Source organism: Arvicanthis niloticus, chromosome 13, assembly GCF_011762505.2.
Source record: "Arvicanthis niloticus isolate mArvNil1 chromosome 13, mArvNil1.pat.X, whole genome shotgun sequence".
Taxonomy (NCBI): domain Eukaryota; kingdom Metazoa; phylum Chordata; class Mammalia; order Rodentia; family Muridae; genus Arvicanthis; species Arvicanthis niloticus.
This window is the reverse complement of record NC_047670.1, coordinates 60,912,564-60,925,347: the sequence shown is the minus strand read 5'-3', so window position 1 is coordinate 60,925,347 and position 12,784 is coordinate 60,912,564. Positions and strand designations below refer to the sequence as shown.

Sequence of the window (12,784 nt, the reverse complement as noted above, 5' to 3'; positions counted from 1 at the left end):
TGTACTCGATGCTGAAACTGAGTCCCCTGTGCGGTGACATGGAGACAGGAGCCTTTGAGGAAGAATTGTGACAGTTGTAGGTCGACATCCCCTGTGAATGGATACATGGCCCTGCAAGCTTGAGGGAGCTGGCTTAGGACCTCTCTGCTCTCCTATTTCTCCACCACATGAGGACAAAGTGTTTATGCCTTTGACCCTTCTGTCCTTTCTGCCCTGTCTGAGGACTTCACTGGTTGCTGGACCTGCCAGCACTTTGATTTTTTCGACTGCCCAGCCTCCAGTCTATGAACATGATGAATTCCTGTTGTTCATAAATCATTAGGTCCCAGCCAGGCATGGTGGCACGTGCCTGTAATGCCAGCACTCCAGCACTCAGGAGGTTTGCTGCAAGTTTGAGGCTAGCCTGGGCTGCATAATGACTTTCAGATCAGTCTGGGTTACAACCTGAGACCTTGAGTGAATGAGTGGAATTATTCAGTCCCCAGTTTTGTGGCAGCAGAAGTGCACTAAGACACCAGACCAAGTCAGCGGTTCTCAACCTTCCTTGTGCAGTGACCCTTTAATGCAGTACCTCATTTGGTGACCCAATCATAAAGTTATTATCACTACTTCCTAACTGTAATGTGGCTACTGTTATGAATCATAATGTAAACATCTGTTTTCCTATGGCTTTAGGCCATCCCCGTGAAAGAGTCATTGGACCCCCAATGGGTTGAGAAACACTGCACTAAGTGGAAGTCAGACAGAAAGGCCACTTAGTAAGACTGGAAGTGCAATCGCGTAGTAAGGCATTTCTATAGTATGTGCAAGGCTCGTTCTGGTCCCAGCAGGGAGTTGGAGGAGGGGCAGCATGTGATTCTACTTTATGAAAAATCTAGAACAGGCGAAGGCAGACAGAAATGAGGTTAGTGGTTTCCTAGGAAGGTGCAGGGCAGGGTGCAGAGTGGTATCTCAGGGGTACAGGGGTAATTTATGGGAAATGAAAGCTTTTGCTTCCATGGTGAAGGTTGATAAGCCTTAACCGAGCGAACACCCAGGAGCATGAGTCATATTGTTCAGCAACTGAAACAGAAGGGCTGCAGGATGGGGCTCTTCTGTTCATCCCTCTGACCCCGGTACTTTTCTAATCCCTGACTATCCCTACTCCCTTCTCCCATCAGTACCAGGCTACAGCTTCCCCTATAGGGCCTGGGTCTCCACAGTAAGCTGGTAGCCTGGATTTGAGGGCTGCAGGAAGAGGTTTTCTCTGCTGGCTCCCCGGGATGGGAGGCTTCCAGTGTAACCTGTTCGGTCCAGTCTCACCCAGCGTGTCCGCACCCAGCATGCACATGCTTCCAGTGGAAGCATCTCTCAGACTTCTGTCCTTCCTGTCTGAGCATTTACATACAATGCTATCATGTGTTCATCCATCTGTGCCACCCAATAGTGACCTTTTAAGTCTATCTTAACTCTATGCTGCTGATCCAGCCAACAAAGACTGACCTCTGGATGCCCCAGTCTATGCCAGGACTGTATCATGTTGCAAAACACTTTCCACTTTAAAACCAAATCCATTGCTATTTTAGAGTCATTCATAAAAGTGTCATTTTCTGTCTTCTCTCGAAAACTCTGCCAAGCTAGTCACCAGGGTCCTTGTCCCTAACTGGCAACAAATGATTGGAGCTTCACAGTCCTGTCACCTTTTGACAGGCAGATCTCTGCAGGGGAAGAGTATGGCCCTGCTCTCTGCAGAAGCCACAGTGAGCTGGCCTACATAGAACTGAGTGTCAAGGGCTGATGGAGACCATCAGAAGTAACAGCCCTGGGAGGAGGATGGTATAGGGAAGTGGGGTTTTTTTTTTGGGGGGGTGGGGGTGGGGGTGGAGTTACTGGGTCAGCAAAACAGCTCAACAGGCAAAACCACCAACCCTGATGACCTGTGTTTGATCCCCATGCTCTACATGATAGAAGAGAACTGACTCCTGCAAGTTGTCCTCTGACCTCCTGGACACATACATGTACATACGCATGCGCTCACACAAGCGCTCACACATGCACACACAGGCACTACAGTTTTCAGTTTCCCAGTCTGTAAGATAATGGGGTGAGTAGCATGAGTCTTCCTGATCTCACATGGTCAGCAGTATTCTCAAGGGGCAACACTACCTTTCAATTCAGGTTTCCTCACTCCCCACTCCCCACTCCCCACTCTCCACTCCCCATCCCAGGCTTCTGGAAGACTGTTGAGGGTGGTAAAGTTGACCCCTCATCTTCCTGGGTGTCCTTGTGGCCACCCATCCTTCTCTGTCAACACTGCCCAGTAGTACCTTTAATGTGGCTTTTCTTGGGGCCAAAGTATTTTCTTTGCCACCCATGAACGCTGAGTTTAGTGGTATTCAGTTTCTACTGATCTTCTTCCTTTTCTTTTTAGACTTTTAAAATCTCTTCTGGTTTTGGTTTTGGGAATCCAACACTTCATTCCCAGTGTTACAAAGCCTGTTGCCTGACGTGGCTTGTGTTATCTTTCTGAAATGGCCGCCTTCTCCAGAGGGTGTTGCTTCCAAGACCCTGGGTGTCTTAGGGTTTTACTGCTGTGAACAGACACCATGACCTATAAGGACAACATTGAATTGGGGATGGCTTACAGATACACAAATCAGTCCATTATCATCAAGACAGGAGCATGACAGCATCCAGGCAGAGCTGAGAATTCAACATCTTCATCTGAAGGCTGCTAGTGGAAGACTGACTTCCAGGTAGCTAGGAGTAGAGTTTTAAAGCCCTTGCCCACAATGACACACCTACTCCAATAAGCCCACACCTACTCCAAAAAAAAGCTACACCTCCAAATAGTGCCACTTCCTGGGCCAAGCACATACAAACCATCACACTGGGTTTGTCTGAAAGTGGCTTTCTCCTTGTACCTTCACTTGAACACAAAATGACAAGTGAAGCATGCACAGGCTGAAGAAGGTCTCCTGCTCCTCCAAGTACCGATGAAGTGATAGCAATGGCCTTTGTGTGCTCCCATCTCTTCTCTAGATCAGGGTCCCTCCCTAATGGTTCAAACCCACCCAAGCAACTACCAATGTGCAAAGGCCACTCAGCTGAGTCTTGGAGGGTCACAGGTACCACTAATGGGCACTTTTGGTAGTGACTTTCACCCAACTCCTAAAACTGAACATTGTAGCAGCTTCTACTGTCTGGAATGAGTCAAGGTTACATTGTATCATTTACTGAAGCCTGGGAGAGCCGAGTACACATTCTGTTCCCTCCCTGAGTGCTCCCTGCCAGCACCATGGTCAGTCACCTCCCCATGACATGGTTAAGAGCTGTGGGTTCACAAAGCTGTCAGTCTTTCCTCCAGCTGCAGGGGAAAGCAGATAGGGTATTCTCTGTAGCCCTGGCTGTCCTATAACTCACTCTGTAGATGAAGTTGGTCTCAGACTCACAGACACCTACCTGGCTCTGCCTCCAGAGTGCTGGGATTAAAGGCCTGTGCCACCACTGTCCAGTTCAAGTTCACTTTCTAAGAGGTGGTGTTTTTCCCAAGAGAGGCTGCCACAGAGCAAACTTCCTTCCTTCCTTGGGGGTTGACATCCTGAGCAACTCACAGGATGCTCCCCATCTGGAAAGGAATGAAGACAGTGGGCAACAGGCTGATGGGCAGGGCAGGCCAGGTTCTGGGTTCTGAATCTTTTTTTTGTTTGTTTGTTTGTTTTGTTTTGTTTTGTTTTTCCAGAAAGGGTTTCTCTGTTTAGCCCTGGTTCTCCTGGAACTCGATCTGTAGACCAGGCTGGCTTCAAACTCAGAAATCCACTTGCCTCTGCCCCCCAAGTTCTGGGATTAAAGGCATGTGCCACTATTGCCCAGCTCAGGCTCTGAATCTTGTAGTTGTGTTTCTTCCCAGTTCTCTTTTTTTTTTTTTTTGCTTCGTAACCCTGGGCTCAACCCCCAAGCCCACAGAGCTGCTGCCTTGCCTTGTGTGCACAGCACTCTGGGACCATATAAGCTTCAGCTAAGCACAGAACCCAGCTCCTGTTTCTGCTCAGGATAGACCACCCCTGCAAGTCTAATGAACTCGCAGACTCAAAGCAAACCAAAGTCTGGTCTCTGCCTCCCACAACCCCATTCCTAGACACGGTGCTCCCCCAGCTTTCCAGAGGAGTAAGTGCCACAGTCTCTGTCTCCAATACAAGATTATTCTGGCCAGATCTCCCCTAAAGCCTTTCTAGGCTCTGTCATACTAAGGGCCACCTGCTTTTTTATCCAAGCCTAAACTTCTTAGATGAGAGAGGACACTTCTGCTAGAATATTCTTTTCCTACCTGCCCTCTTGAAGGTGGACTAACTGTCCCAGTGAGGTGCCTGAGAAGCCAGCATGGCCACTGACAGCATTGAGTTTGGCTTATGCTACTTTCTAACTTCTCATTTCAACTCTGAGTTGCTGGAGGACAAGAGAGCCTGACTACCCTCCCGTCTAACTGCTTTCCTCTGTCACTTGAGCAGGTCAGTTTGGTTTCTAGAGTCTGTTTTGCCATCTGTAAAATGGAAGAGATAACGGGTGTTTCCAGTCATTGTCAGGGTCCCAAGGGCAGGTTAGAGTTGTGCATTTGATGACTCTCTAGAGTCTATCAAACACCAACCAGGCTTCCGTGCTCAGGACGTTTCTCTCAGGCAGTCAGCTCTGACAGCTAGTGTTTGCAAGGCTCTTCCTCGAGGGTGGAGGGCAGAGGGCAGCATTCCTGGCAGCCTGTGGGTATGGCCTGCCAGATTCCCTGGCCCCGCCCAGCAGTGTTCCAGTTTCTGATGTCAATTAGTCCTGCTGACTTCATCAGGGAGGAAGCTTGGGAAGATAAGCAGGCAGGCCAAGTGTAAACAAGAGTATAGGCTTTGGAGGGAGAGGAGCTCAGAAAGGACTAAGTTGGAAGGTGCCGCCTCTCCAGTGAGTGACCCAGTGGGCGGCATTCTCATGTTTAGTGGCAGTATGTGGGACTAGACAGGCCCTCAGGAACCAGTCAGCCCATGTGTGAGAGAACCTGGCCTCCAGGAGGGAGGGTGCTGGCCACAGCTGGTCAGGATCCCAGATTTACATGACCCAGAGCATCAGGTCAGAAACTGAATGGCTCAGCTTGACATAGGAGAGGGGAGAAGGGGCAGGACGGTGTCTAGCTCATGAGGGCTCCAGGCTGCTGGGGCTGAACCTATGTCCAGGTCTTCCTGTCCATATGGTCGGTCCCTTTAAACTTGTGGCCAACTGTGCATACACTAGGCCAGCAACAGTCTGGGGCATCATTGGCTGTAAGGGAGTCAGGCACAGGTTGAAGTTCTGTGAGAGCCAGGGGCCTCAGCAGCACAAAGAGATGGCTGTGGGTAAGGAGTGTGGGTAGAAACATTCCAAATAGACATGTAAGGAGGTGTTTGGACCAGGGCCCAGCAAGGGAAGGGTATAGCAGTCAGGTAAGAGGTGAGCCAGGTAGCTTGGGAAGACATCAGAGGGAACTAGGTGTGTGTCCCAGTGTAGAGGCCCACATCCCAGGATTGATCCAGGCTGCATGGATGTCTCCGAGGCTCTGTCAGCTGCTCTGTCATCTGCTTTCACACCCAACAATTGATGAGCCCCAGGGGACTCAGAGGTAGCAAGGGCCTGGCACTGCTCTGGATAGAGCATGCTCCTTTTCTTCCAGCCCTCAGGGCTGTGCTCATTGTGGTCCCCAGCCTGGAGGGCCTGAGCCTTTCTGTGCTGTCTATCTCAGCTTCCCAGAACACAGCCCTCATTAGGCTGCCCTCCCCTTGGCAGAAGCTCGCCAGCGAGTCCTGGCACTGCAGCTACCCAGGCTGGCAGGCTAATACACTAGTTGGCCAGGGTCACCACAGAACTTTAATACCCAGGAAGCCCAACACCAAAGATCCAACCAAGCTGGTTCTCCCGAGGCTGTAGATGATCATTTCTTGGTACTTGTCTTAGTTTGTGTTCCATGTACATAGCCCTGGATCTGTGTTCAAATCTCCCCTATACTAAGTACACCGATTGACCTGAATCAAGACTACCTTAATGGTCTAATTTGTTTGTACATATGTATTCTTACGTGTGCAGGTACACATATGTGGATGAGTGTGTTTGAAGGACAAGTGGCAAGCTCTGTTCATGAACTAAGCTATTGCTCACCCCCCTAAGACCCCTCACTGAGTCACCTCTTTAAAGGCCCCGTCTCCAAATAAGCTACTATCTACTGCACTCAAGCTTGGCGCTTCAGAATTCAAATGGGGGAGCGGGAGGGATACACTTCAGTCCACAGTTGCCACTGGGGGATCCTGGTTCTCACTACTGGGCTATAATCCACACAGGGGCCCCTCCTCAGGACTCTAGTATTTTGTGGTCCCTGTGACTGTGTCTTCCTGGATGGAGCTCCTCTAGGACTAGGGTAGAGTCAAGTCCTCGTGGATACAAACACTTATATATAAAAACTGCATGAATTTCCAGGCGTGGTGGCTCATACCTTTACTCTCAGCTCTTGGGAGGCAGAGGGAGGTGGATCTTTAAGTTCGAGAGTCTGTAGAGTGAGCTCTGGGACAGTTAGGACAACCCAGGGAAACCCTGTCTCAAAAAAAACCCCAAAACAAATAATAATAATAATAATAATAATAATAATAATAATAATATCCACATTCCCCAAGCCTCATCCCGAAAGCTGTGAAAAGAAAGAGATGGGGCAGCCCTTGCTTCAACTAACCACTGAGCAAGATCAGGTCCAGCTTGCTCCAGGGTGGGGCTAGGATTCTGCCTGGGCCTAACCAATACTCCAGGGCTGTCAGGGAGCCTACTGGGCTGGGCTTCCAGGAAGCAAGTGATTCATGGCTGTCCCTGCCCTGCAGATGGACACGGGGCACTGACAGGATCAGACCTGTACCTTAGCCCTCTGGTACCAGGCACAGGCAAGGCAGACTTGGCCAACTCCACCTCTGTCTGCAACAGCAGGAGAGCTGAAGGGGAGGGCAGGAGGCTCTCCAGTCTTCTTGAAAGCTCACCCTGCTGTGAGGCTTAGCTCTGTCACACCAGAGCCCTGCACTCTTGGACCAGTTAGCATCTCTGAGGAGACTCTTCCTTGGTCATATGTGAACGGGTGCCATCATGAAACCAATATTTGAGTAATAACATTTTGTACAAGGACCATTTCAGACACTGGAGACCCAGTAAGGGACAAGCCCATATGCCCATAAAATTTTCACAGAGATGGGTAGATATGTTTTGAGTGCAGTGCTGAATTCTGCCCTGCTGTGCCTTGGGATGCTTTAGGGGAGTCCAGGAAGACCTCCCCGAAGTGGACATGTTGAGCTTGTCCCATGTTAAGCTGCATCAGGAACAGCAACTCCGGTTCATTGGGAGGAAACAGTCGGGTGACTGACAGGAAGACTCCTTCTCCTGTGTCTCCGGTGGCTGTAGACCCACAGCCATCCACTTACAAAGCTTTCACTCCCCTTTCCTCTCCCTCCTAGCCTTCTTTTGCCTACTGGGACCAACCTGCAGGGCTCTTGCTAGCCGTCAGGAGACCAAGACCTAAAAAGAGACGGATGCCCAAGGTCACGTCGCTCGTGGGCGCACACCAGCAGTTCCGAGTCCTCCCATCGCCTGCACAAGACCGCCCGGGCAACATTTCCGCCTGTCCCTTTTTGCAGCCCTCCCCACCCTGTCGCGAGTGCAGACCCATCAGAGCCCAGGGATAGCAAGAGCCACAGACTAGCGTGGTTCAGCGCACCGGGCCGCTCCAATTGTCTTCCCCACGGCCAGGCCCCTCAGTCCCCTCCTCTGACCCTTCCCGTTCCTTCCTAGGCCTTTTCTGCTCCTCAACCTAGGCTCTCTCGGATCCTCTGTTTCTGATTCTTCTCTGTCCCCAAGTCCAGCCTCTCTTGTCCTCACCCTGGTCGCCTCCTCCCGGATCCCCGCCACCCTCTCTGCGTACCGGGTGACGCAGCACCGCCTCCCGCTCCCGCCTCCCCGCGCCACCGCCGTGCAGACTGCAGGGGCCGCTAACGGTCCCGCGCCCCCCGGCGTCCGCGCGCCCCGCGCCCGGCGGACGAGGCCGCGCCGGCGGCGATGGGCGCGATGGGGGCGGCGGAGCCGCTGCACTCGGTGCTGTGGGTGAAGCGGCAACGCTGTGCCGTCAGCCTGGAGCCCGCGCGGGCTCTGCTACGCTGGTGGCCGAGCCCGGAGCCCGGGCCCTCCGCGCCGGGTGCTGGTAAGTGTGGCCATCCCGTGTTGGTGGGGCCGGCGCTGCATCCACTCCCGGCCTGCGTAGCCGGAGCGCTCCGGGCAGGCTGGGATGGGGCGGAACTCGGAGGGAGGAGACCCGGGGTACTGGGAGAGGCGGCCGGGGCACCGAGGCACGGGGAATCCGAGACGCAGAGCCCGGGTGCGGGGCGGTCTAAGTACTCCGCGGCCTCTGGCGGGGACCCGTCCGGGTGCTGAGAGCCCAGATGCTCCTGGAACTGGGATGACAAAGCCTCTGGAGGTGCTGGAGGGGGAGGGGAAGAGCGGGCGTCCACAGTACCCCTGCCCCCCCCAGCATCCACGGGACCCCAGAGGAGGTCTGTTGCTGGTGCTACGGTCGGGATGGCTCTGGCACACCTGGACAGGACTGGTTTCTGGTCATCCCCTTCCTCCAATACAGTGAATCCAAATACAAACACATGCTTCTCTATGGGAGAAGCCCAGAGGGGCCCTGGCAGGGACTTCCTGCGATTAGGCAGTTGAGCAAGGGGGCTTTGACTTTCTGATGGGGTGTGCTCCCTGCTCAGAGGCCCTCAGGGATGAAAGAGGAGTAGCTTAGGTCAGCGTGGGGAAAGACGCAACCCACCCGCAGTGACTGAGATGGTGCAAGAACACTGGTGCTACTCTCCTGGGCTTTGCTGCAGGTTATCTGGGGGATTGGCCAAGATTTTAAAGATGTCATTCAGTCCTCCTTAAAAGGAGGATTACAGAAGATTATGTGTGGGCACGGGGGGGGGGGGGGGGGCACCCAGGGCTGGCCTTGTAGATGTATTCAGTTTCATTCATTTCTCTCTCTCTCTCTCTCTCTCTCTCTCTCTCTCTCTCTCTCTCTCTCTTTCTCTCGTTTTTTCTATGTGGCTCAGGTCCTCCTCAAACTGGGATTACAGATCTGTGCCACCAAGCCCAACTTTTTATTTCTCCTCTCCCTCCTTCCCTCCCTCCCTCCCTCCCTCCCTCCCTTCCCCTCCCTCCCTTCCCCTCCCTCTCTTCCCCTCCCTCTCTCCCTTTCCTCTCCCTCTCCCTCCCCCTCTCTCCTCCCCCTCTCCCCTACCCCCTTCTTTCCCTCTGCCTCTTCCTCTGCCTCTCCCTCTGCCTCTCCCTCTCCCTCTCCCTTTTCCTCTCCCTCTCTTCCTACCCCCTTCTCTCCCTCTGCCTCTCCGTCTCCCTCTCTCTCTTTGCTGGAAATGATAGAATCCAGGGCTTGTGGCTTGCTAAACACAGGCTTTAACTACCAAACCCCAAACATCCCCTGCAAGTTTCCCTTGAGTCCCGGCTAGGAACAAGCCTGGGGATTCTAGGCTAGACGCTGATGGAATGGGGCCTTTTCCACTTAAGGAGGCACAGAGGGACACATGGGGATGAGTGCATCTAATGGACTTGGAGAAGAACCTTCCAGGGTAGGCATCAAGCTTGAGTCAAAGAGGGCTGGTCACTGACCATTACATGATGGGCTAAGCAGGCCTCACTTCCTCGGTGGCACTTGCCCAGAGAAACCCGGAGAGGCTGAGTACTGATGGCAAATGATAAAGAGCAGAAGAACCTCAAGACTCGGGTGTGTCGGGGTCAAGGTTTGTGGGGAAGAGCTGGGAAATAGGTTCTAGGACTCCCTCGGTTTGTCAGGCTGGAGGGGGGCATTGGTCTTTATTGTGGGTATCAAGGGAGGCTCTGAACAATGGTTTCCAGCTCAATTTTTTTTTCAAAGACCTAGTGATCTCCTCAGGGAGGATAGAGAGGAGAGACAAGGCAGAGTAGAAGGAAGACAGTTGACCCAGTCTAGTGGGGACAATGGAGGTAGGCAAGGTCTGGTGAAGTGGGACTGACTGACTGTCACCTTGAGAAGGCACCTGTGGGAGAAGCGTGGAGTTTTCTATTAAAACTTGTTGAAAGTGGGAATGGTGGAAGTCAGGACTCCCTGGAGGACACTCTGAGTTTTGGCTGCCATTCATTCATTCATTCATATTCATTCATTCATTCATTCATTCACTCACTCACTCAACCCAGAGTGGCTTTCTGGTGTCCTGTATGTAGTTGGGACCATAAGTACTCTGGTATTGTGCTGCCGGGCTCTGCAGACTGAGTTGAAGGTAGGTAGGGCTAAGGTAGTCTCAGGCTCATGACCAACCTGGTTTCTGGCCTTGGGATCAAAGCAGCATTGTCTTCAGAGTGCCTTTCTGTGGCTCAGTGCCTGGGACTTGGTTACCGTGAAGTTCTTCCCATGTGCCCCTGGCACATCCTCCCAGGTCCATGTCTCTGGCTTTCATGTTCTCTGACTTTATTGCCCACTGTTCTGCCTAGACCCGAGTGGGCTGAATTTCAGGTAAGCCTCTAGAGCCTAGAATCTAGGCTTAGGATAAGAATTCTGTTGCATGGGGGTGCTCAGTATGTGTAAGCTGCAGCCCTTTGCTCTGGGTCATACGGGCATGGGCTTCACTTAGGCTGAGCAAACCCAATTTCACAGGAGAGCACTGCCTCTTCTGGGTCAGGGAGGCCATGGAGACACAGACAAGAGCCATTCTCCTTTGTGAGATGTGGGGTGGGACATCACCCGTTGTCAGCATTAGCTCAGTTGGTCAGCTGCTCTCACGGTTTCTGGTGCCCACACTCTAGGCTTGGTTTGCTGGCAGCGTCTGCTTTTCATCGGCCTGTTTTTGCTGGCAGGTGGCTTCCACAGCTGGCCGGCTCTGTGAGTATTGCGTCACCGCTGTGAAGTGTGCAGCCACTTTTGTGTAGACTCATCCATGGCCACTTGGGTAGCAGCCCCAACAGACTGGTCTTCTCTAGGACTGGCTGTGAGGGACCAGTTGGTAGGTTGCCTCAGAAAGCACCTTACTCACGTCCCCTTTCCTGATGCTCTCCACCTCTATGGTGAATACAAAAACAAGTTGGCAAACTGTGACTTGGGGGGTAGGGAGAGCCATCTTGGTTCCCCCACTCGGGTGTTTTTAACCCCCAAGAGAAGTAAGTCTACTTTAGAATAAAATGAGATTTGAGTCTGTGGAGTCAGAGAGCATGCTCTGAGCAGTTCATGGCACATTTAATTTAGTTAGCCAGTGGCACTTCCAATCTGCCACTCCCCAGGTGTGTCTGGACACACCTGAATTGCCTGGGCTGGGAACCACAGGCAGAAGATTGTACAAAAACAGATTGTAAGACATGTGAGAGGCCGGCAGCCCTGGAACTCCCAGACAGCGCTTACGGACACTACAAGCAGCTATATTTCATCTCCCCCTTCATCCTCTCCTGCTGTAGACATGAGAACTGGAAGACATGAATTACTTGTTCCCTAGGTGCCTGGTGCACAGCAGAAGGAGGCTCTGAACCCGAACCCGGACGCATATTCTTTCTGGGGCGGTTGCCACACTCGCTGCCAAGTGCCCAGCAACAGAGATAAGGACTCAATCTTGGGAGGGGGGAGATCAGTACAGGAGGAAGCTGAGCCAGCAAGTGCTTCTCCAGGTCACAGCCTGAACGGAAGTGGGGCAAACCAAAAACAGGAAATGGGGGGGGGGAGGTTCTCTAAGTGGGTCACTGGTTGAACTTGAGACAGTCTGGAGTGATGTCTGGGCTTCTCTCCTTCTCTACCCCCACCCCAGGGTGCAGCAAAGCACACTATCAATTCTGTGTTTGTTGCTTTTCAGAGTACGGGCTGTGTTTCTGAGTGTGCTGAAGCCTCAAGGATGGCATTGGGGCCACTTCCTAGGCTCCACCTTTGTGGGGAGAACCTCCTTTGTCTTCTACCAGCCCCCACTTGGGTGCCCCAAAGCTGGCAGTGAGCTCATGGACAAGTCACTGCTGTCTTGTGCCTACACCCTCATCGTTCCCCACCGTGGGCCATTAATAAACAAGCTTACCAAAAAAAAAAAAAAAAAAAAAAAAAAAAAAATCATAGGACTGAGGGTATAGCCCAGCCATAGAATGCATATCACCCACACCTACACCAGACCCAGATTAATAAAATCCTGAAAGCAGGTGCCGAAGACATGGCTCAGTGGTTAAAAGTATGCACCACTCTTGCAGAGGACCCAAGTTTGATTGCCAGCACCCACACGGGGCTGCTCACAGATACCTGTAACTCTAGCTTCGTTTGGCTCCTGTACCCACCTGCACATACTCTCAGACATAGACATCATTTTAAAATGAAAAACAAATCTTAAAAAAAAAATCTAGAAAGCAGAAAAAAATTCTTTAATATCATACATACAGAGCGCTTAATGTTTGGCGTTTCTGTAGATGTAGAATGCACAGGGGCAGGGGAAGCTAGGAAATTTCCCATAGTATAGCTTGCTGCTGGTGTTTTGTTTAAAGATTGCGATCTGATTCTCCTGCAATAAAATCCTCATATTTTAAGGGCACAGTTCGATGTGTTTTGATAACTGCACCTGTGTAAGCATTGCCGAGATAGAGCATAGGAGCCTCAGAACCTCCTCCCCCACTGGCAGTTCTGGGGAAGCTCTCTGCCCAGCTGTCTCCAAGGGATGGGTTTCACTCCCCAGGTGGTTCACAGAAACTCAGCCACACAGAAACACAGCCAAAACTC

The 12,784-nt window shown here is 52.0% G+C and overlaps 1 protein-coding gene across 1 annotated transcript in view; it reads left to right on the top strand.

The window, feature by feature from the left end:
• The first annotated feature begins 7,972 nt into the window (after window positions 1-7,972).
• Window positions 7,973-12,784, top strand: part of Cerk (ceramide kinase) — a 49,325-nt gene continuing 44,513 nt past the window's right edge. The window contains exon 1 of the mRNA XM_034516137.2: window positions 7,973-8,215. Coding sequence (XP_034372028.1) covers window positions 8,074-8,215 — 142 coding nt within the window. The 5' untranslated portion in view covers window positions 7,973-8,073. The remainder of the gene's footprint in view (window positions 8,216-12,784) is intronic.